General features: G+C 46.6%; 1 protein-coding gene across 4 annotated transcripts in view; it reads left to right on the top strand.

Annotated features, from left to right (window-relative positions):
• Positions 1-222: 222 nt before the first annotated feature.
• The window catches only part of LOC105809017 (solute carrier family 23 member 1-like), a 50721-nt gene continuing 25890 nt past the window's right edge, over positions 223-25053 (top strand). For 2 of the 4 annotated variants that reach the window (XM_012642776.1, XM_012642772.1), the window contains exons 1-4: positions 224-412; positions 9062-9196; positions 11812-11969; positions 21731-21890. In XM_012642776.1, the coding sequence (XP_012498230.1) occupies positions 371-412; positions 9062-9196; positions 11812-11969; positions 21731-21890 (495 nt within the window). In that variant the 5' untranslated portion in view covers positions 224-370. Of the gene's footprint in view, positions 413-6752; positions 7943-9061; positions 9197-11811; positions 11970-21730; positions 21891-25053 lie in introns of those variants that run through there. The other 2 variants (XM_012642775.1, XM_012642773.1) reach the window with 2 other exon arrangements.

Raw genomic sequence — 25053 nt, 5'->3', positions numbered from 1 at the left:
AGTGCTCTTATGCCACACCCGGACAGGCTGTACTCTGATTTGTTTCTTTGGTGCCACGGGGGATCATTAACTTCTCTGCAATTACCAGAACTTGCCGACTTATGAAACATTTGCCGCAACTGAATGCACGTTGGCCCCCTGCAGGACAGGGCTGAGTGGGGGTCCGTTACAGACGGGCGGGAAGTGGGGCCCGGAGGCCCCTCCCTCCTGCCCCAGCCCCTCGGGCAGTCCCCGCCCCCGCCCTCCGTGCCTTTTGCACCAAGTCAGATGAGGAGAAGTTAATCTTCCTCTCCCGGAGGACCAGCTTCTCTTCCTTTTTGGTGTTCCCTGTCCTGCTTCCCCAGAGGAAGCCAGAAGGACCCCAGAGTCCATGAACTCTGCCGTCACCAGCCGTGCGCACCCCGGCCCCTCGGTGAGTGCTGCTGGGAGACAGAGGGAGAGAAAGCGGGGCAGGAAGCGGAGGGGGCGCCTGGGGGGTCCCGGCGTGGAGTCCCACTGCCCCGATTGCTCCTTAGCGCCAGGGCAGCCTGTATGCTTCAGATTAGCGTCCAGGTTCTCACACGGGGAGGCAGCTCCCTCCCCACCTCCAGCCTTAGCTCCCCAGGGCCTGTCCCCTCTGGTCACCAACACAAGGGACAGAATGTGCCCTGAGCATGCAGCAGAGGATAAATGGCAACGGAATGGGAAGGCTGGATGTTCTGAGAGTTCTGGTGGGATGACGATCCTGTTTGCTTCATCTTGACTCAGGGGTTGGTCTCTGCTGAATCGAGAAGACAAATATTTGTCTTCTGGTTTCCCAGCATTGAGATTTCTCTTGCCAGAAGCCCTTTCTGAACGGAAGCAAAGGGAGAGAGGGGGGCGGGAAGCAGAGAGAAGTAACTTCGGCTAGGCAGCCAGCGTGCCCTGGGAACTGCATGAACTTTATTTTGTTCCTCACAAGCCAATGAAACAGGCACTTCTGTTCCCATTTTACAGATGAGGAACCTGAGGCCCAGAGAAGTAAAGTCACAGTAACCCATCGAGAGGTCTCTCTAGCTAGGCCTTTAGCCCTGGCCCCAGAACCCTTTCCAGCCTATTTTGGCCACATAAATATAACAGGGTGGACTGAGTGGCACCCGCTGTTCTTGCCACTACCCACTGTGGGGGTAAAGGGCCCCTTGCATTTAGGCCCAGCCCAGGTGTCTGGGGACAGAAGCTGCCCATGACCCACTGGACTCTCCGGTAGTTCCCTGGACCCTGGCTGCTGGCCCCAGCCCAGCCTGCTTCTGCTCAGCCTGCCGGCACTGTCCCCTGCAGTCTCTTCTGAGAGCATGGGAGCTCTCCTCACCTCCTCTCAGGATTCTTTCTGCCAATCCACCCCACTGCACCAGAAAAAAACAACAAACAAACAAACAGAATTCTTTCTGCCACCAACTCTCGGAAGCCAAAAAAAAAATCTTGGGGAATAAGTTGAGACTCTATTCTCTGAAGGCTGTGGTGTCCCCCACGGGTTTGGTGTCCCTGAGGCACTGTGGGGAGTGGGGGTCTGGGCATCTCCACCTCCTCAGGGGCTGTTCTTCCTGCCAGTTTTCTCACGGCCTCAGATCAGCACCTGGATTAAAAAGCCACTGTTCTGAGATGTTTCTGGTGTTGCTCTGCTAGAACCTCTTAGGGACATAAACGTGGGGAAGACAGCTTCCCAACCCTGAAAGCTTATGGCCTGTCTAGGCAGAAGTGGGGGACACAAAAAACATGTATGATACGAGGGAGAAATGGCAGGTGACATACCAGAGAGACAGAGTGTGCTGGGCTACCAGAGAGAAAGGTCGCCTGGCACTGGGGAGTCCAGAAAGGGGACAGGGGTAGGGGGAGGCATTTGAGCTCCTCCCTGGAGGGAGCGGGTACGAGAAGCAGGTGGTGGGGACTGGCGGGACCCAGGGTGAGCAAAGGCACTGAGGCAGGATCACTGAGGCCACATTGGGAGAAACTGGAACGACCCCACTGGTGAGAGCCTGGTGAATAAGACTGTTAGGAAATGACCTAGGCCAGGTGGCACCTCGGGGGCTGGAAGGAATGGAAGGCCATGTGGGGTCCAGATGGTGCCAGGGGCAAGGGGCCCAACTCCCCCATCCCCCCGGGATCCCCTAGCCTTGTCCCTGCTGCTCTCCCTGAGCTGCTCATCTGCTCCTGGAGTGGGGGGCTGTCCCTGTATGCCCAGGGCCATACTTGCAGGCAACTTCCCTCAACACCACAAGAGGAAGGTTCCACCCTCCCAGGTACTACGTGACCTTGGATAAACCCTGTGACCTCGCTAACCCTCAGTCTCCTCATCTGCCAATGGGAGGCAATGAGACGGTGGTGAGACTCAAGCAAGAAGATGCACTGGAAGTTCTTTGTAAACTGTAAAGTGCTATAAAATGCCAGTGCCTCTTTTGATCAAGTCTTACTGTGAAATTACAATCCACACAGTGAGTCGATAGACTTACCTCCAACCAGAAAAGAGGGTTGGGGCACATCTTCTCGTACATCTCATTGTCAGGATGCGCTGCACAAAGAATGCATCCTTCCTCCAAAGAGGGGCTCACTAGCTTTCTTCTACTGCTGTATGAGTCCCATGCACAGCAAGAGATTCTCCTGGGATAAGAAATGCTCCCCACATTGTGATACGCCCTGAGATGGGGCATTTCCCCCCCATGTGAGAAACGCTGCTCTAAAATATCTCTGGGCTACCCTTGTTTCTATGCATGTCTTTAAGACGCTAACAATTCAGTGCTGACGGACAGGGCTCTTAGCATGCTGGGTCCCTGCTGTTCTATTTCCATGTCCCACCTCTTTGCAGAGATGACTTGAAGATGTTTACAACAAAAGACATATTCATAAAAGATTGGGTGAACACAATAGAAATAGAAAACCAGGCACACAGAAAGGAGAAGAAAATGAGCGTGTTTGGAGAAGGCCTCGTGTCATTCAGGTCAAAGTGTCATCTCAGGCTTTGTGCTTTCTACCAGCCCTGGCGGACAGGCTCTTGGGAGTCACGCACTCTTATCACAAGGGAAGGACTGCTGGAGAGTGCTCTGGCTCCTAGCACTTCCCGTGAGTTTTGGTGAATGAAGAATCTATGGGCCACTCAGAATTTGGGAGGAAAAATCCCCCTCTGAGCCCGCTGGCGCAAAAAATTAATAATAATAAAAAAAATAATCTATGGGGGGAGCAAGGGCAATATACATAACCTAAACATTTGTACCCCCATAGTATGCTGAAATAAAAAAAAAGAATCCATAAGGAGCAGCAGAGAAAGAAACACAGGCTGAATAAAGAGGAGAAAGAGAATGAGTGTGTGAGAGGCTGACTGATTCTGGGTGGGCAACTCAGAGAAGAGCAGCAGAAGAGAAGCTGTTCTCAGGGAAGACAAGGTTTTTCCCAGCTCTATGTTCTAAATTTCTTTTTTCACGTAGGGCCTCATGCAGGATCAATTTTCCAGGTGACTGTTTTAAAGCAGATGCAGAAAGTTATGGGTTGGTCCACGTTGATATAAACAGAACTTAGATTATTTGAAGGTCATCGATTGGGAACAGTCTTTGACACTGGCTCCTGCTCTATTAGGAAAAAAGGCAAGTAGGTCCAACAGTAAGAACCAACAGTTTTTCCCATTAGGGGTGTTTCCTGTGCCTCTCCCTTCCTTTCCCTCCCCTTCCCTTCCCGAGAGCCATGGAAGAGGGTGTGGGCTGAGCTTGCTGGCATAACACGCGGCTGTAGCATCCGCAGGCCTGTGAGCTCATCGACAGCTATACACATCCGGATGCCACACACGTGGCACACGTGCCAGCTTTCGAGTATCCTTACGACTGTCCCGGATTCTAGATGGGGAGACTGAGGGAGGGAGAGGTGATGTCAGGTGCCTATCGTTGCTGAGCTGGGGAGTGACAGAATTGCATTTGTTCACCTTCTCTTCTGCTGCTCTTCTCTGAGTTGCCCACCCAGTCAGCCTCTCACGCACCCATTCTCTTTCTCCTCTTTATTCAGCCTGTGTTTCTTTCTCTGCTGCTCCTTATAGATTCCTCGTTCAGCGAAACTCACGGGAAGCGCTAGGAGCCAGAGCGCCCTCAGCAGCCTCCAGTCTACCTTCGGCCAGGCTTTGATCTCCTTGGGAAAAGCATACTTCTATGTGCAACCCATGTACCAAGCAGCATCAATACATCCTTTTTCCACCAGAAGTCTAAAATAGGATAGGCACCATGTTTCAAAAGAGTTCCAACCACTTACGGTTAGGGGTTTATAAAAAAAAATCAATTAGAAAAATTCTCTGTAGTCATTAATTTGTACATTCGTTCATTTATTCCATCGGTTCTAGGAGCACTAATTACATGCCAGAGAGATAGAATTTATGGGACTTTACGGCCTTTTGGATGAAGAAATTTAGGATGGTGCTATGGGTATTTTGGGCCATGGTAGACATGCTCAGGGTTTTGTAGGTGCCTCTGAGGAGGGGAGGACTTATCTAATCAGAGGCCAGGGTGGGGTGGGATCAGGGAAGGCCTTCTGGACAGGTGAGTGATCACTAAATAGATGAGCTGAAGCAAAACTCTTACCTTTATGTTTTAGGACCTAATGTTAAAGATTAATGAGCAAGGCCGGGTGCGGTGGCTCACACCTATAATCCTAGCACTCTGGGAAGCCGAGGCGGGTGGATTGTTTGAGCTCAGGAGTTTGAGACCAGCCTGAGCAAGAGCGAAAAAAAAGAAAGAAATTATCTGGACAACTAAAAATATACAGAAAAAATTAGCCGGGCATGGTGGCACATACCTGTAGTCCCAGCTACTTGGGAGGCTGAGGCAGGAGGATCCCTTGAGCCCAGGAGTTTGAGGTTGTTGTAAGCTAGGCTGACGCCACGGCACTCACTCTAGCCAGGGCAACAGAGTGAGACTCTGTCTCAATTAAAAAAAAAAAAAAAAGGTTATGAGCAAATGCTGATTTGTACAAAATGATCATGCGGACCTGTGCCAGGCTAGACCAGTAGTCCTGGTATCAGCAAGCCTGGGCCTTAGCACTGGGCTCTCCTCTGCGTGCTATGCCAGGCTTTCTCCATCACCAGTGGTGGGCCTTGCAAGTGTACACTGGGAAGGAATTAAGATGAGCGTTTGCCAGTGCTCCACCCCCATGGAGCAGGACAACTGGCTTCCGTTATCTCTACACAGGACATGGTGCACACCCCTGGCCATCCTTTCCAGCCAGCGCTGTCCCTGAGTTAGGGCTTCCTCCGGGGGAACCTGTCAATGTTCTTACAACAATGTTCTTAACTGTGGGCAATTTGACCCCCAGGGGACACTTGGCAATGTCTGGAGACATTTTTGGTTGGCACACTGGGGAGAAGGGGTTGCTAGTGGCATCTAGTGGACAAAGAGGCCAGGAATGCTATTTAGCATAATATAGTGCACAGGACAGACCCCCTTCCATGCACACAACACAGCAAAGAATTATCCAGTTCCAGATGTCAGTAGTGCTGAGGTTGAGAAACTCTGTCTTAGAATGCAATGGTCCCTTGAAACAGTGCTGTCCTGGAGGTGGTAGGGGACAAACCCCTGGTTCTCCTTGTAGAGATCTTTCACCTCCTTGGTTAAGTATATTCCTGGATTTTTTTTTTTTTTTTTTGCTATTGTAAATGGTATTGAGTTCTTGATTTGATTTGGCTCTTAGAGTATAGAAATGCTACTGACTTGTGCATATTAATTTTGTAACTTGAGATTTTACTGAGTTTATTTATCAATTCTAGGAGTCTTTTGGAGGACTTTCTATGGTTTTCCAGATACAAGATCATATCATTGGCAAACAGAGATAGTTTGACTTCTTTTCTGATTTGGATGCCCTTTATTTCTTTCTCGTGCCTGATTGCTCTGGCTAGGACTTCCAGTACTACCTTGAATAGAAGTGGTGAAAGTGGTCATCCTTGTCTTGTTTCAGTTCTGAGTGGGAATGTTTTAAGCTTTACCGCATTCAGGGAGGCTGAGGCAGGAGGATCGCTTGAGCTCAGGAGTTTGAGGTTGCTGTGAGCTAAGCTAATGCTACGGCGCTCACTCTAGCCAGGGCAACAGAGTGAGACTTTCTCTCAAAAAAAAAACAAAAAAAAACTTTACCCCATTCAGTAGGATATTGGCTGTGCGTTTGTCATATATGGCTTTTATTATTTTAAGGTATATTTCTTCTATGCTAGTTTGTTAAGGGTTTTGGTCATGAAGGGGTGCTGGATTTTATCAAATACTTTTTCTGTATGTATTGAGATGATCATTTAGTTTTTGTTTTTAATTCTGTTTATGTGGTGAAATCACATTTATTGACTTGTGTATGTTGAAACATCCTTGTGTCCCTGGGATGAAACCCACTTGATCATGGCGAATTATCTTTATGATATGCTATTGGATTCAGTTTGCTAGTATTTTGTTGAGAATTTTTGCATCTATGTTCAGGAAGGGTATTGGTCTGCAGTTTTCTTTTTTTGTTCTGTCCTTTCCTGTCTTTGGTATCAGGGTGATACTGGCTTTAGAGAATGGGTTAGGGAGGATTCCCTCCTTCATGATGTTATGGAACAGTTTCAGTAGGATAGGTACCAGTTCTTCTTTGTAAGTCTGGTAGAATTTCGCTGTGAATCCATCTGGTCTGTTTTATTGGGAGGTTGTTTTTTACTGATTCAGTCTCACTACTTAATATTGGTCTGTTCAGGATTTCTTTCTCTTTCTGATTCAAGCTTGGGAGGTTGTGTGTTTTCATAAATTTATTCATTTCCTCTAGATTTTCTAGTTTGTATGCATAAAGGTGTTCATAGTAGTCTTGGATGATCTTTTGGCTTGTGCAGGTGGATGGTGTTGCTGGCAATTTGGGTTGGTTGAACTTCAGACTCTTGGGTGAGTGTTCAGGTGCCAGCAGTGGTGGACTAGGTTAGGTAATCCCCAGTTCCCAGGCACCCGGATGGCACGCTTGAGTGCTGGGGGAACCAGAGACCAGGCTGGCAAACCTGCCCTCAAGCCTCCCTGAGTTCAGGCACTGGCTGTGATGATGGACAGGGGCATGAGCTGCTCTGAAAGAATTCTCAGGCAGGAGAAGGGCAGATGCACTGTGAGCCTGCCACAGGAGGGGCGGAACCCTCCTGACAAGATGAGCAGAGGCAGGCAGCTGTGGTATGCACAAGCTGCTCACACCTCCCTCTCTCAGCAGTGACGGCAGTCTCTGTCCTCCAGGGGCACCAAAGCACCCAGATTCCCAGCTCCCACCCTGACCCAGCTGCAGCAGAGATGGTGGGGGCAGCTCAACCGACTATGTGAAGGGCTACCGCACTAGCTGTGCACTGTGGCCGAAATGCTCCAGTGGGGGAGGTGCGATTGTGTCAGGAACTTACCTCCAGGGAGGGTGGGGTCCTCCCAGAAGAGCCCTGTAGCTCAGGGAGAGGTCTGCTAGCCCTTCCCTCCTTGGAGGGAGGTGGTAGCTTTTGTCTTTAGGGCACACAAAAGCCCTTGCTGTGGCTTTTTAGAGGGAAAGCAGTGAGCCCCAAGCTCCATGGAATACTGGGTGTGATAGGTGCTCTGTTAGAGGTGGGGCGGCCACAGGAAAGTGCCCTGGCTTAATCTTCCCCTGTGGAGCCCCTCGCTCTCCAAGTGGAAACAGCCATGGCTGCCTCAGCAGCAGTGGGTGGGGAAGGAGAGGAGGAGGAGAATGCCTCAAATTGTGGGGAGCTGGTGCCCTGGTCCCCTTTGTCCTAAGGGGCCCTCGGGGCATGCTGCATTCTCTTCTCAGCTGGAAGCAGCCCACCCTGAAAGCCCAAGCTACATTCACAGTTTACCTTTTGAATATTTTTCCTATGGAGGAAGGAGCCCATAGAGTCACAGTGCTTAGTGCCCATGAGTGTCATAACGCTGCTCTGATCCGGAAGTGTTCTCTGAAGCTGGGCTGAAGTAAAGGATACTTAGGCATGGAGGTGGGTGTTAGAGTGGTGACTTGAACATCCTTTCCAGAACTGTCTCTGTGAGAAGCCCAGAATACTCTCAGAGCTGTCCCATTGTACAGACCCTCCCCTCTGTGGTCTGGCTGGGCCCAGGACCCCATTGGGCTCATCACATAGAGTGGCCTGATTTTCATATTGGCGGCCTTGTCGCCTGGCCACACTAGAGATGATGCTCTCATGTATTTCTCACCCATGACCAGGTGCACAAATGTGAGCCATAAGTGTATGTTTTAATGCCCTTTGAAAACATGGAAACAGGAAAGCTCATAGTAATTATAAAAGCTAACATTTACTGCACAATGACCCTGTGCCAGGCACTGAACTGTGTGCTTCATGCTCCAATTTAATTTTCTCAACCATCTATGAGGTAGGTGCTATTGACGTTTCTTTTATATAGATTAGAAAATTGAGACTTAGAAATATTAGGGATGTGCCCAAGGTTAGCAAATTATATTGCCAATAAGTTGGAGGGAAAGTCTACAATTCAAAGTTAATTTTGGTTAAACTGGGAGGAATGCAAGGGACTATTGACCTTAGAGCATTCTGTATGCACTGCACTCATTTACATTAGTCTGTTACATTCATTCACTCACCCATTCATTCAGTCTACACTGAGCGTGGGGGCCACACTAGAAGCTGGGATGAGTAAGAAGAGTAAGACACAATCCTTGCATCCTGGGAGTTGACAACCCAGCAGACGAGATGGATAAGGAAAACATCCATTATAATAAACATGCTGTGGGGAGGCCCCTGGCAGATGGAAACACAGTTCCGTGTGAGAAGCCTACCCATTTTCTGGCTTTGGGGTTGGCCCCCATCTCTTCCCCAACAATGCTGCCTCTCTGCCAAGGCTTCAGCCAAGGCACCCATTCCCTTTGTATGGCCCTAGACTTCACCTGGAGGCCCCGCTGTAGATCATAACAGAGGAAATCACTGGTCTTTTGAGTCTGGACCTAAAATCCCCAGCTGGCCAACAGCTATCCCAACCCCCTGTCTCTTGCCTCTGGAATTCTGTCTGTCTGTCCAGTTGAAATTAGGAAATCCACTTGATTACTCTTGAAATGTCCAGCGGTGTCCTTCTGTTCCCTGCAGAGTGCTGATGGCGTGCTCAGCTCCCACATTGATGGCCAAGACAAGAAGAAGGATGGGCAGCCCGGGAGTTCCAGCCTGGCCTATGGTGTCTTGGACGTCCCTCCGTGGTATCTCTGCATCTTCTTGGGGATTCAGGTAATGCCTCCCAGCGAGCACGAGGTCCAAAGAGGCTCTGCCTCAAAAGCCACATCAACACACAGCCAGGTCAGATTAGTCAACACCAATAACTTCAGTTGCTGGAGTTGTCTTTTTCCATGTTGGGGAACTCAAAGCTCCTCCAGTCTCTCTCCAGGGGCTTGGGGTTAGGGGCCAAGAATTAGAGGAGGGTTTTTCCCTCACACTGAGCTGACTGGTCAAATCAAGGACACTGACTGGGCTGTGTTCTCCCAGGTGGGGTAACTGGGCTGGTTAAAGGTCCAGTTCACTTGGGTGAGGCCAGAAAGGTACCGGTCACCTCTGCTTCCTTAGGGCAAGCCCTGCAAGCTCTGTAGCTGCTCTTCCTGATTCAGCTTCCACCGAAATGCCTGGCATTCTGTACGATCAAGAGATTTATTTGATAATGAGCGAGACTCAGCCCTGTCTGGTATGTTTGGTTATCCAAACTTAACATATCATGCCGGGCGTGATGTGAGATGAAAAATAAAACACTGGGTGGATTCTTGGCCTGGAGAATATTGTGGCCTGTATCAAACTAGCTGGTGGCAGGTCGAAGAAGCATTTATAAGATACTATGAAGGACAGTCGGAACAATGGCAAGGGTCGTCAAAGTGCCCCTAGGATACACAGGCATTTCTTCTCTGAAAACCCTCCCATATCGTCTTCCCCCAGGAGGCAGCCAATCCCCTGGTGACCACAGTTTGTCTGTTGAACCTGCTAGGTTAACCAAATAACAAAATATGAGCGACTTTGTCTCTTAGTGAGAGGTTGAGGTCTCCCCTGCCCCCTATATACATACATCGCAGCCCCCCTTACCCCACTGCCAAAGAGCAGAGCTGATCACATGGGAAGATTATTCTGGGACGTTCACTGAGGGGATTAACCATGATTGGTTGAATGGTCCCTTTGAGACACTGCTCCACATGGTAACAGGAGCTGCTACTGCCCCCTTAAAGAAGACCTGGCCATTCCTCTCCTTTGCTTTTCTGCAACTTTCACTCATATGGCTGGAGAGACGTGGGGCTCTCCCTCCCCAGGTGTACTGGCCCAGGTGTCTTCTGGGGTCCAGGCCTGTGGGCAAGATGCTCTCTTGCTCTCTTCCTCTGGCATGGGGACGGGTGTAGTCCTCTGTCCTACTGGGATATATATTTTGAGACTCAACTTTGCCTGGGGATGGGCAGGGGTTGGAAAAGCAAGCCTGTGCAGTGCATGGATATTTTTTTAAGTTTAATTTTCTTAAGAAAAATCAGCCTTTCCAGTGGTTTAATTTCGCTCACACTGAGATTTGGAATCAAAGTCCCAACTAGATAAGGGCATAATTTGCCTCGCTTCACCTTCTTTGTGTGTAGATCTCGCTCAGTGTTGTGGGCAGGAGGGCTGTCTGGGACAAGACAGGATCAGGTATTCTGGGTCTTGTGGCCTAATTCCATCATAATGGCACCTAATGGCGATTCTTCTCTGAGCAACCCCTTATGGCCAGCGGCTTTTTGTTTTCTTTCTTCTTTCTTCCCCTTCCTCCTAGCCTCCCTCCCTACGGCCCTCACCAAATTCTTTCATTTTTTATTGTCTTTATGGACTGAACAGCTAACTTTTGTAAAACGAGGCAAAGTAAGCCTGCCTGTCCTGGCTTGATTTATGCCATATTCTTACAGGATCAGGTGGCGAAACTGTACCGTAAACCTGCAATGGTGCATTCGCTGCTCCTGATGGTGGCAAAGCAGAGTGATTCTATCAGCACCAGAAACTCGAGGCCCTGTGGAAATGCTGGGAGAGGGAGGACCTAAGGTGTCAGAGAACAGGTTGGATGGGAGCAAAGGAGAGAAGCAGGTGGCTTTACATGTCTTTGTTCTCAGAATATTTGGTTCAGTGGCAAGATTTGTGTGAGGACTGGAGCCACATACTGGCCGGTGGGTGTAGCTCAAACAAAACTGGCCACAGCCCATGAATTCCTCCAGACCCGGCCAGCCTTTCAGCTCTGGGACTAGAGCATGTGCCATGGTGGCCCATTCCTGTATTGATTGATTGCTCCTGTATTGATTGATCAATCAATCAATCCATCTGTGATCTATATCTAATTTATCCCCATTGTAACCAAGGCTGCCTTCTGGGGATTCAGCCTTGCCCTGAACTCTGGGTCTAATTCTTTCCTGTCCAGGGTAACTCAAACAGCCTTTGGCCAATTGCTCCAAGCTGGTGCTCAGGCCTTCCTTGTCGACAGTCTGCTCTAAGAGTGTGCCTCGTTTGATGATGAGCCTCCTATCTTGTTCCTGCTCTTAAAGTCCCCCCTTGGCTCCTGTTATACCCTCCTATGCTTGTGTCCCTGCCTTGGTTTCTTCCCCAGGACATCAGTTCCCGGTGCCAGGGCCCTCCCTCGAGACCAGGCTCTCTGTCTGGGTCCCTGCTTCCCAGTGCCAGGCCTTCCTAGTCCCCCTGCCTGCCTGGGTCTCTGCCTGTCACTCATGGTCAGGTGCCTTTGAGGCCAGAGGCAGGCCTCTCCTCTGCCAGTGGGAACCGCACCCTGCTAAGGTTGGTTGCACTCTTGGTTGTGCAGCCGCAGCGTCACATACCCAGCTACTCTTGCTCTCTGCCCACAGCACTTCCTCACTGCCCTGGGGGGAATCGTGGCGGTGCCGCTGATCCTGGCCAAGGACCTGTGCCTGCAGCATGACCCCCTGACCCAGAGCTACCTCATCAGCACCATCTTCTTCGTCTCTGGCATCTGCACTCTCCTGCAAGTGTTTTTAGGGGTCAGGTAGGTAAAACTTCTCCCCGTGGGTTCTGACTGTCACCTGCCAGGGTGTCAGCAAGGGTTGCTTGGCTGGTAGCTGGAGAGATGGTTAGGAAGCTGGGGTGGCGTAATCAAGAGAGCACAGGGATAGGAGTCAGAGCCTGGGTGCAAGTTCCAGCTCCATAACTTATTATCTACGTTAGCTAAGATTCTTGATGGAAAGTAATGCAAATCCAGATTAGCTTAAGCAAAAATTTATTCTTTATTAACTTATAAGATAAAACCAAGAGAAAGGCAGGGGTGTGTCCATGCCTCGGGAGCATGATGAACCAGGGCTCCAATGCTGCCGGGACTCTCTCTAGCTCTGGTCTCCACTCTGGCCTGTCCCTGATATTCGCAAGACCCTCAGCAAGAATACAAATAGAGACCCACCTGCTCCACGTCTAAACATTGGAAAGTGATAAACCAAGCTGACAAACTCTGATGTGAAACATGTGAATTTAGAATTCTCTGACCCCATGGAGTTCTGCTTTGGAATGCAGCACCCTGGGGAGGGCCAGCCCCAGCCTATGGCCTCCTCCCTTCACTCCCCGCTTTAAGCTTTGCTCCCGATCACAAATGTTCTCCTGGGCATGGTTGTGGACACCCCATCCTGCACATCCAACTTCCATTTCCCACCCCCTATGACAATGTACTCCCCACACAGCTGCCCCACACTGCTGGCCCATTGCCATCCTTCAGGCCTGGGGTGTGCACACACCTGCACCATTGTCGGCCCTCAGCAGGGTGGACCTGCAGAAGATGCCCAAGTAGGCTCTGGAAGAAACTCAGGGCCATTTGGGCAGAGAATTTTAAAGACTCAAAGGGGAGGGGGACATAGACTTCAAGTGAATGTATCCGCTTGGCCCTGTAGACCCCTCCCAAGAAGCCAGAGTGGACCCTCTAAGGCACAGGGCTAAGCATAGGGAGCTCTCTTCTCCTGGTTGGAGGGCGGGACTGTCTCTTCAGTACTTGGCCAGTGTAGACAGCCTTCCTGCATGTGTGCATTAGTCAGCGTTCTCCAGAGAAGCAGAACCAATAGGATATATAGAAACATAAATGTAAGAGGAGGTTTATGATAGGAATTGGCTCACATGGTTATGGAGGCCAAGAAGTCCCACGATCTGCTCTCTGCAAGTTGGAGAAGCAGGAGAGCTGGTGGTGTAATTCAGACTGAGTCCAAAAGCCTGGATATAAGGTGGGTGGGGGCTGGGAGGCCAATGGTGTAAGTCCCTCTTGAGTCCAAAGGCCTGAGAGAATGAGAGAATTTGCCCTTCCTCTGCCTTTGTGTTCTATCTGAGTCCTCAGTGGATTGGATAATGCTCACCACATTAGTGACGGTGATCTTCTTTACTCAGTCTACTGATTCAAATGATAATCTCTTCCAGAGACCCCCTCACAGATATACTACGTAATGTTTTACCAGCTATCTGGGCATCTCTTAGCCCAGTCACGTTGACACATAAAATCAACTGTTGCAATATGACTGCAGGCAGGGCGAACACTTACCAGCCAAAAGCAATTGAGTACTGTTCTGGGTAGGCACTCATTTTAAAATTCCAGGGAAGAGCTCTGATTGGCCCAGCTCAAGCCAAATGTCCAGCCCTGAACCTCCCAAGGCAACAAATATGGCAACTCCCATTCAGGAAAGTTCCCCAATGAAACAGAGAAGATGAGTTCTGTTCTGGGTAGAAAAGACAACAGACATTCACTGAACCAGATACGAGGTTTGGGACCTGTAAAATAAAGTTAATGAGTATATGTGCCCCTGCTCCCTTGCAGGTATCACTGAGATGATAATGGGTGTAATCAGTGGAATCACTTTTTCTTTCTTTTTTTTCCAAACCATTAAGTCCTTTGCGTTCATATGTGAGCTGCTAAAATTAGCCTGAGTAAAATGAAGTCCTAATACTCTGGCCTGGGCACAACTGTGAAGCCTGGGAAATGTGTCTTTGGAGTCCTTCTTTTCCTCATTTCCATATAACCTCTCTTTTCTCATTCTCCCCACTCCTCCTTGCCCCATGTTGACGCCCTAGAACCCCACCCAGTGGCTTCTTTGGGTTACATTTTCTCAGTGGGTTTTCTGGACCTTTCCTGTTCACCTCCCTCACCCCAAACCTGTACTGCAGTGCCTCTTTCCAATGTGATTTTAAGAAGTCCAAAGCCTTATGTATCATTCTCCCCCACCTCTCTGGAAGCTGGAAGGATTTGTTTTATTATTCCAATGTTGTGAATTTTCACTTATGTCTCGTGGCCTGAGTTTATTTTCATCCATTGTACTTTGTACTCAATAGGCCCTTTCAATATGCAAATGCTTGTCCTTCAATGTCTTTGAATTTCTTTCTGAAAATCTTATTATTCACATGTTGGAATCCCTGGACTAGTTCTCTAATTTTCTTATCCTTTCTTTCCTATTTACATCTCTTCGTGTTCTTGCTCTTTTAGGGGGATGAAACTACATCAATTTTATCTTCTAACTCTTCTACTGAGTTTATTTCTGCTATAGTGCTTTAAGAGTTCTTTTTGTTTTCTGAGTATTCCTTTTTATGCATCCTGTTCTTGTTTTCTGAATGCAAACTCCTCTTCTATTTCAAAGATATAAGTGAGAGTGATTTTTTTTTTAAGTTATCACCTCTTTGCAGGAGAAGTTACTTTTATCTGTCTCTTTATTTGGGTCAACATCATCCATATTCCCTTGATTGTCTGGTGATCCTTGCATATCTGCTTGTATTTAAGAGTGGGGACATAAAAGTGTGACTGGAAGTTCTGAGCCTGAGAAAGTCTTGTTCACCTTGGGCTTCACTGTAGCATGATATGCAGCAGTGCCCCACAATCCCACTGCAGAAGTCACAATTCACATTATCATCTTCAAATGGTACCATGATCTAGCTGGAGAGGCCCACATTTCAGCATCCTTATGCTTTTCCTCTCATACTGCTGCATTTTCAGAAAAGGATCTTCCAGGCTATTGCCTGGAAGGTAAAGGCCTGGCTGAAGTATTCTGGGAGATTAATGGGAAAGTGAGCTGGAGATTTTAGTGTTCAGCATGCATACATTAAACGAATTACCCCAGCATTCAGTATGGTGTCTCCTCTTCCAACTGCCTGATTTCTTGCAGCCCAGAGACCCTGTGTTTTGCCTTTTCCAGAGAATAAACTCCTAGTCTTCTGCCGAGATGGGGGAAACACCTGGCTGGTGCTTAAAAAGAACTTCAAATCTGTTTTAGCTCCACATTTCTCCCTACATTGAGAATCAATTCCTGAGACTGCATTTTTCACAATATTGCCTTTTACCTCTTGCTAGCAGAGGATTTTGCTTCTCCAGGGCTGTTGAATCAGTTACCACTCTCCATCTGCTTTTCAGCTTCCAAAATTTTGTTGCAATTATCTCCTGCTTAATTCTCTTTATCCTTGTGATTTATGCTTCTAAAATATAATTCAGTGTCAATTTAGTGGAGTTTTAAGAAGGGACAAGTGTACAACCTGACATTTTTATCCAGAAATCAATGTTTTTCTTATTTTACAAGGAAATCAAAGCCTATAAAGAATATTAAAACTTTGTCTTTATTAATTGCTGTAAACATTTTTAATGTGTCTTTAATTTTGAATAAGATATTTTTGCCATACCAAAGGTTTTATATTTCTATGGTAAAATTTTGATCACTTTTAACCTTTAAAACTTAGTCTATTTTTGGGCTTAGAAATTCTTTCTATATCTAATAGATAAGATAAATATTACCTTATTAAAAAGTACTATGTTGTTTAGATTTTTTTAATTTTAACCATTGAGTTCACCTGGAATTTATTTAGGTGCATGTTGTAAAGTGAGGTTTTAAATTTATTTATATTTCTCTCCAAAAGGCAATTTCCTCAACATCATCTGTTGAACAAATAACCCATTTCTCACTGGGAATCATGCCGCTTCCCACCACCCACCCTCGTCCATGGAAAAATTGTCTTCCATGAAACCAGTCCCTGGTGTCAAAAAGTTTGGGGACTGCTGTTATAGAAAATTCTTTCCCTAAGTCTTCACATCAGGGAAAGCTGTGGGAAACACTTCTTGTTGCAGGATTTTGTACAGACCTGAGGTTGGCTGACCTCTTGTTCCAGCTGCTGTTTTCTCAGTCTATGCTAAAAAGTCCTTGAGTTTATAGTTCTTCTTTGGGCAGTGTGGTTTTGTAAAGACCACTGACTTCCTTCATCATGAACAATTTCAAGTACATTGTTGTCTCCACCCGTTTATACTTCTCGTAACGTGACTAAAAATTTCACAATTCTGGAATTCCCCTTTCCTTCTTGTCTTATGAGCCAAGACTATTGTCTGGGAAAGAATGTTGGCTGTTGTGGACCCTGGACGGCCTGCATCAACACCATCCGGAGTGCTTGTTAAACGTGTTCTTTTCTGGGCCCTCTCACAGACCTACTTAAACATCAGAACTTCTCAGCGTTCTGGAAATGTTAACAGAATCCCCAGTGATTCTTATGTAGATGAATGTTAGGGACTCAAGAGAGACTAGGATAGGTGGGGAAGGTGAGTGAGTCAGATGACGGCCTCCTGTTTCTTGTGGCAGTGTAGCCATGGACTTGGGGAGATAATTGATGAGGTCACCTGCCCAGTTCTGGTTTGGAGGGTAAAGCGTGTGGCAGGTAGTCAAGAATATACTCTTCAGTGATCCTCATCACTGCTGTGATTAGTAGCAATTATGCCTGAACCTTGAGTTTTGCTTTGGAGTGCTGCAGCATGTTTGTGCATTCCCCAGGGGTTCTGATGAAATTTGGAGGAAGCATATCTAACATGTTTAATCATTCTCCAAGTTACCCTGAGGGCACCCCCACTCTCCCCTGTCAGTTATCAGGCCTTGCCGACCTCTTTGAGACATGTACATCCAACCAGGGAAGTCCAGTAGGCTTCACTTTGTGTCTTCTCAGAGGCCGTCCAGATCCAAGTGGGCTTATTTGCATTAGATTTCCTCATCCCTCATCCCTCTAGAGTGGGGAGAAACAAGGGGAAACTGTTGGTGACAAAGCAATGAAGAGGAAAACCCCAGGTCGACTCCATGATTCACTTTAAGTGAGGTGGGGCTGCAGCCTGAACACTGGGGCCCCACTTCTATTTTCCCTGGGCCCAGCCTGGGACCCCATCTGTCCCTCCTTCCTGTGTGGTAATAACAGTAAAGGTGGTGCATGTATGGGCACTGCATGGCCTGCGAAATGTAATTCTCATAACACCATTTGAGGCAGGTATGCTTATTAGGCTTATTGTACAGAGGAGGAAACTCAGGCATAGGGAGATTTGGTAACTCACCTGTTTTCCATTAAATCTTTGCTAAACATCTTAGTCTGCTCAGGCTGCCATAACAAAATACAATAGGTGGCTTAAACAGAAATTTATTAGTCCTAGTTCTGGAGGCTGGAAGCCCAAATCAGAGTGCCAGCATTGCTGGGGGCTCTAGTGAGGGCTCTTTTCTGGTTTGCAGACAGCTGCCTTCTTGCTGTGTCCTCACATGGCAGGGGTAGGGAGAGGGAGTGAGAGTCTCTTCTTATAAGGGCTCCAAGCCCATTACGGGGCCTCACACTCATGACCTCATCTAAACCTAATCACCTCCCAAAGACCCCATCTCCAAATACCATCGTCTTGGGGGTTAGGGCTTCAACATATGAATTGTGTGTATGTATGTGTGTGTGTGTGTGTGTGTGTGTGTGTGTGTGTGTGTTTGGGGGGGTACACAAACATTTGGTCCCTAGAACTAAGTGACTGGTACTTCTCACAGAGGTAAGCAGTTTTGGTGTGTTGGTAAATGGAGGCAGCGTAGCAGATATTCCATTCCAGGAGCAACTAGGGTACCTGTCTTTTAAGCGGAAGATTTCTTGTAGGTCACAGAATCCCTGGATCTTCAGTAATTAGAAGGTCTGAATGCAGTCAGTCTTCTATGGGCACAGCTTCTACCCTTGCTGCTGTGGCATCATTGGCTGAATCCTGAAATCGGAAGTCCTAGTAGCCTTTACTCTAATGCCTCAAGATTGCCTGCTATGAGTGGGCACTGAGAGTCATTTGTGGTTCTTGCCCTCGAAGAGATGAGAGTCTCAAAAGTAGAATCAGATATATGAATAAATAATTACAAAACAGTGTAGGAGGTGTAATAATACTGTTAAAGTCTAAGTGATGTGGTAGCAAGAGAAAGGGGTAGTTAACTTTGCCTAGGAAGTCAGAGAGGCTGTGACACTTGAAAAATGCTAGAGAACCAGTTGGAGGTGGGGGCCGGGGTGGGGAAAAGCCATTGAAGACAGAGGCACATTCATGTTTACTGAGCATGTTTCTGGCATGATGGATACCATGGTGAATAAAGTCAGACATGATTCCTTTGACATCTGAGGTCAAACATCCTTTCCTCAGCCCCATCATCCTAAGCCAGGACAGTCCTCTCTGTTACGTGCTTGCAAAGCACCATCTAACTTTCTCTCACAGCACTTAATCGGTTTGCAGGGACACATTTGCCCTCCTTCACTAGAGAGGAAGCTTCTGTCTGCAGTGATTCTATCTTTGCTCTTCCCTCATGCCTGAAATGTAGTGTGAACCCCCCAGATGAGGGGGAAGGCTGATGTGCATGACAGAAAGGGTGGGGCTTCTTGCCCAGTTGCCCCCAGCTCACCAAATCCATGTCACTCCTTCTCTCTTGCAAAGGAGTACATAAGAGCTCAGAGAGAAGGGTGGAAATGTAACTTCTCAATACTTCCAGAAAGTTAGATGGTCCCATTGCATGGGCCAAAATAGACCACAAAATGTCCCATGTTATTATTAGCATAAATTTTTTAAACAGTTTGTTCTTACAGCAAACACATTGTTGCAGTTTGTCCTGTGACTCACACTTTCTGATCGGGTAGTCTGCCACTTCCCCAGCATCAGTTCCCTCAAACACAAAGAATGCGGTATCTCCCCCGCCACTGTGAAGGGATCTTGAGATAATGATATGAAAGCACCACACAGCTTTAAAATACTATATAAACTTATCCCCAAGAACACATTTCTGTGACTTTTCCAGGCCAAAACCATAGTCTTCTCAGACTTAAGATACATTCCTGAGGCTCTGGGTCTTGACATGTTGCCTCTTCTAAGAGACCATGCAAGGCATTCTCATAAAGGAAAATGGTGTTTTCTCTTCTTCAGGTGTGAGCATAAAGATGGATGGTACAGGGTAGAGAGAAGAGCAGGGTAGATGGGGACAGCCTGCCCATGTTTTCTACGGGATGTTGTAGGGGTGACAGTGGAGATTTGCCTCCAGATCCCAGTGTATCTGCACCCGGACCAGCCCTTCTGTGGTGGTTACACCAGGCTGGGTGTAACAATTTGGGGTGGGCAGCAGGTGGAAGGAACAGACAGAAAATGAAATTAGGGGAACTGAGTGTAGAGTGGTAGGTCCTTGCTGTTTCGTAACATATTCATAAGCCTCTTAAATCCTATTTGGAACAAGATGAGGTATGGATAAATAGCTAATGTCCCAGCAGTTGTGGGACATTACCAAAGCACTTCTTCCAAATCAAATCTAACAAAACAAAAACAAAATGAAGAACAGGAGAGAGAGAGAGAGAGAGAGAGAGAGAGAGAGAGAGAGAGAGAAAGAGAGACAGAACACTGAAATAGATCCAACAACAATACCAGGAAGATAATCTTCAAAAATATTTAGTAGATCAAATAAAAGCAACTCCATCCCAATTAACACATGTCATGACACCACATGAAGAGAGCCAGGCATCAAACATTAACCCTTACATATTAGCATTGGCCCTTAAAGTAGATAGATACTGTGTACTCTAAGGGCTAGGACAGAAGAAATCATGACGGCTAAAGAGGAGTAAAGCTGAAGCTGTGGAACGCTGAAGGGCTGAGTGGGTGCCACAGACCGAGGGAGCTGATGCTGAGATGCAGCCTTAGACCATGCCTACCACACAAAAGAAAGGCAGGGACATGAAAACAAAGCTTAGAGAACCGGCCTGCGAAAGATGGGAAATGCCAAACAACAGTAAAAAAGTCCACGTTGTAATAGCATTTATTTAGATAGTACATTCAGGAAAGTGTCCTGTGTGAACGACCTTCTCAGGAAGTACCTACACATCCCAGGGAACAATAAAATAATGAAAATTGCTGCTATTTCCTGAGCTCTTATATGCCCTAGACATGGGGTTAAGCATTTACACATATTTAATCTTTACAGCAACTTTCTGCGGGAGCACTAGTATCTTTATTTTATCAAAGAGGACACTGAGGTTTGTGGCAGTTGGGCAACATGCCCAGGTCACACAGATGCTAAGAGGTGGATGCAGCTCGAAACTCACCTTCAGTGTACATCGTGCTCTTCATCAGTATCACAGGGCAGTGAGAAACCCACATATGAGTGAGGAGACCCCAGCATGCCTCGTGATTCTGCCACCAGGGAACTCTATGACCTTAGGCCCCATGTCCCTTATCTAGAAAATGATAAGGCCAGGCTAGGTAAGTTTCAAAGTGCTCTTCCAGGCCAAAAATGCTGTGAGTTTTTCTAATCAACAGTCAAGAGACATTTAAGTCAGAAGGCACACAGAGAATAACAGTGAATCATACCTATGGACAAATTTTAAAAATAGGGGTTGCCGTCATGGTAGCAGATGAAATCAATTATGAAATAAAAAAGAGCACTGAGATATGATCAAGGTCATCATAGAAGGTAAGTGCTCTAGAAGAAAGGAAGCCTGGTAATGAAACTGAGTGCCCATATCCCAAACTTGTAGCAGAAAAGTGCATAAAAGAAAAACTAGCAGAAATGTAAGATATATAAATCTATCTATGTATCTATCAAGAATTGTACTTAAAGATTATGTCAAGACTTTGAAAATAGGACTAGTTAAGAAACAAAAGGGTACAGATAAGATGTTATGGGAAGGAAATAGGAATGCCTAACAAAATGGAGTGGCGGGGGGGAGGAATGAATGGAAAATGAAATTGGAAGGTCTGAGTACAGAATAATGAAGGAAGAATTTATTGATACAATGTGTGATCCTAAAGATAGGATATGGTAATACATTGAAGCAAATAAATGGAAAGAAACCCATCTTGCTCTTGAACATAAAAGATATTTAGCAATTACGAAAAGGCAGAAAGCCCATATATCACATTATCCCAACCACATATAATAATCTTCAAAGAAAATAACATAAATGAGTTAGAAAAATGCTCAACTATTTGAAAATTTTGGAATATTCCCTTACATAATTTCTGTGTTGGGAACAAATTGCTGCATACAATAACAGAAAATATTTTTTAAAAATGAAAATAAAGCTCACTATCCTATGTAAAGAATTGTTGTAAATCAATTTGACAGTATCCGAATTCTGTGTAATGAGTAGATAGTTTATAGACAAGGAAAAACAGACATAAAATCACATGAATGAATGTGCATCATTCATGGCTTAATGAAATGCAAATTAACACTTGTTACGGTTTCATTACGTGCCTATAAAACTAGGAAAAAAGTCAAAATGATAAAACCCAACATTGGCAGGTTTTTAGTGGCACCAGGTTCAGCGCTGGAGCGTTGGAAACGAAAAATAATGAATCCCTGCCCTTGTGGAGCCCAGGAATAGAGAGATGGCTAAGACGACGGAGGCACGCTGACATTGTGGATGGTTTGCCTTTGATCCCAAGTCCTTTCAGGCCAGTGGCAGGCTGGTGCTAGAGGACCTCGCAGGTAACTGCATCCTTTCTCCTCCTGCCAGGCTGCCCATTCTCCAGGGAGGGACATTTGCTTTTTTGGCACCCACTCTGGCCATGCTCTCCCTTCCTGAATGGAAGTGCCCTGAGTGGACACTCAATGCCAGCCAGGTGAACACCAGCTCCCCGGAATTCACTGAGGAATGGCAGAAGAGGATCCGAGAGGTAACGGGTTAGGGGGTGGGAGGGAGGAGCAGAGGGGTACACAACAGGGACTCCTGGGTAGATTCATTTGTTCAACATTCATTATCCAACTCCCTGCCAGGCAAGATCCTGGGCTTTAAGATGCTGCTGTAGACCAGACAGACAAGGATGCTGCCCACATGGAGCTGATGCTCTAGTGTTACATGTGGTGGGGCAGGGTGGGAGGGAGGGAGAGAAATACCCCAACAAGTAAATGGAAAAGGCAAATTTCAGGGAGTTGTAAGTACAATGAAGAAAATAAAACAGGGTGATGAGCAGGAGAGGGAGTGGGCTGCTGGGGTGGAAAGGGTGGAGAGAGAAATGGGGGTTCTTGGAACACACTCGCATATTTCAAGGAGGAAGAGCTTGAGGATTTCTCCAGCCAGTCCTGGGAGGCAGAGAGGGTGGGGGTAGTATTCCTGTTTTATATTAATTCATCAAACATCATTAGTTGAATACCTGGCAAGTGCCAAGCATCAGTCGTGCTAAGTGCTGGAACTACAAAGAGGAGAGAAACACATCACGGTGTTGATGGTGGTGATGATGATGATGATGATGATGAAGAAGATGATGGTGATGATGGTAGTAGGAACAGATCATGGTTACGAAGCACTTAGAGTTTTCCAGGCACTCTGCTGCAAGTTTTTCATAGACGCACAAGCACCATATTGACAAATGTCCATAATAGGCTCAGGTTAATGGGAAAACCAACATCCAGGACCAGAGCTTGGCACCATTCTCTTGGGGGGTGCTGCCTGCTTACTCTGTCCACTTTGGACCGTTGTGCCCCTGTGCTCATCTACCATGAAGCCTGACCCTTGCTGAATTCATTTGTATCATTAGGGAGAGGAGCTGGCGGCCTTGAAGCAGGCTGTGAGCTTTGGCAGTGTTCCCAGTTGGCTTTTCTAGGTGGTAGAGAAGGAAGTCAGCACACTCAGGATTCTTGGCAGATAGATCAGCCACATCCTCAGGGCCAGCAGACCCAATAGCTTCCAGACTCCAACATCCTCACCCGAAGCGGGTGGGTGGAGGGGTGGCTCATGGGTGGGGTGCAGTTGTAGGTGTTATTGTATGAGAGAGTGAGGGTCACTTGAGATCTTTAGGGAGCCCAACCATCTACTTCCCAGATCAGCCTGAAACTCCTAGGCCTGTAGCATCTGTGTGTGGGCTGGCCCAGAGCTATGCCAGGGACCACATGCTCTGGAGCAAAGGTAGCATTACACAGCACAACGTGGTGATGGGCCTCCAGCACACTGTAGCTGGCTCAGGCATGAATACAGCCTTCGTTTATTACCTTCGCACCAACTCCCCCAAGATCACTGGAACTGGACGAGGGACGTTCCTGAACTGAGGGCTATGGACCTAGAGCAGGGTGGGCTCCCTGGATGTCTCTGGGAGTCAAGCTAACAAGCCTTAGACCAGCCAGGGCCCATCCTGCAACCCACCCTGACCCACGTACAGCATCCTCATAGCCTCATTGCTGCAACAATTGTTATTCCCTGTATCCGAAATACAAAGGAGGAAGATGGAAGACGGAGGAAACAATAATGAGATTCCTATTCCTACTTATATTTGACCAGTGAGAAGGAACAGAATCTACAAAACATCTCAGTATATAATACTACTACTTTATGCTTGATAATATTAATATTGCTCTAGTTTTATTTTTCCCCCTTGCTTCCAAAGTTTGAACTGGCACCTTTTAAAATGAATTTTTAAGTCTGACAAGCATACAGAAATGAACACTGAATTCCCACAAGCTGAACTTACCCATGTAACCCGGCTCAAGAAACAGGATATTACCAAGACCCCAGACACCCCCTCGCTCCTCCTTCCATTCACCTCACCCACAAGAGTAACCACTATCCTGACTTCTAACACCACAGATTAGTTTTACCTATTCATGAACTTTGCATGTGGAACCACGCGGTACATGCTCAATTGTGTCTGACTTCTTTCAATCAACATTACATTTGCAAGATTCTTCCATATTGTTATGTGTAGTGATAGATTATTCATTCTCTCTGCTGAATAATAGTCCATTATATAAACATACAGCAATTTATTTGTCTATTCTATGTTATCCAAACTATGATTTTAAGGGTGGTATTCAGTTATTTTCTGTTGTAAATAGTGCTGATATGAACATTTGTGTATTTGTCTTGAGGTGAACATACATACGTACTTCCATCGAATATACACCTAGGAGGGGAATCACTGGGTCACAGGGTGTGCATGTGTCCACCTTTGACAAGCACAACCAAATACATTGCCCAAGTGGAGTTTCTGATTTATACCCCCACCAGCGGTGTAGGTGAGCTCCATTTATTTTACATTCTCATCAACATTTTCTATGTTTTTCATTTTAGCCATCCTGGTAGTAAACTTGTATCATTTTTATGATGCTATCGAGTGATTTAGAGGGAACTATAATTGTTCCTCCTCAACCGTAGTTCTACTTGACCTCCTTGGGTCAAGTAGAACTCCATTTTTCCCTGTGCTTACCATATTAACTGGTGACTGAAGTTCAATATCCTGATATAGACTTCGTTCAATATCGTCGTTTCCATGATTTTCATTTCATTGAGTATCATGTAAATGATCTATGAACTCATAATTAGACCATGAACCATCAGAGTCTCACATAAAAGTTCAAGCAACAGACCATGTCCTAAAGTGCCAGCATCACGTTAGGAATTGGCTGCATTCACAATGCTCTCTCTCTCCTCATTCTATGCAGCCAAGTATACTCTGGCTCCAGTCTTATTAAGACAACGTTAGATGTGTTCCATCCAACTCTGATGCCAGCACCTTTCATCCCAGACTGAAGATATATCTAGAAATATTGCTAAGAAATAATTTTATTACCAACTTGTTTTAAATGTAAAGGGCAAAAGTAGCATCATTTGGTACAGGAATTTGTCTGCTGGCTCCAGCTCTTTCTGCTACTGTCTTTCTTTTTCCCACTGGGAGCCCTTGGCCCATTCCCTTGCTCCTATCCGAGAAGGGGTTTTTTTGTTTTTTTTTTTTTGTTTGTTTGTTTGTTTTGAGACAGAGTCTCACTCTTTTGCCTGGGCTAGAGTGAGTGCCGTGGCGTCAGCCTAGCTCACAGCAACCTCACACTCCTGGGCTCAAGCGATCCTTC

Source organism: Propithecus coquereli, unplaced genomic scaffold (genome assembly GCF_000956105.1).
Source record: "Propithecus coquereli isolate 6110/MARCELLA unplaced genomic scaffold, Pcoq_1.0 Scaffold186, whole genome shotgun sequence".
Classification (NCBI taxonomy): domain Eukaryota; kingdom Metazoa; phylum Chordata; class Mammalia; order Primates; family Indriidae; genus Propithecus; species Propithecus coquereli.
This window is presented reverse-complemented; position numbering and strand designations above follow the sequence as displayed.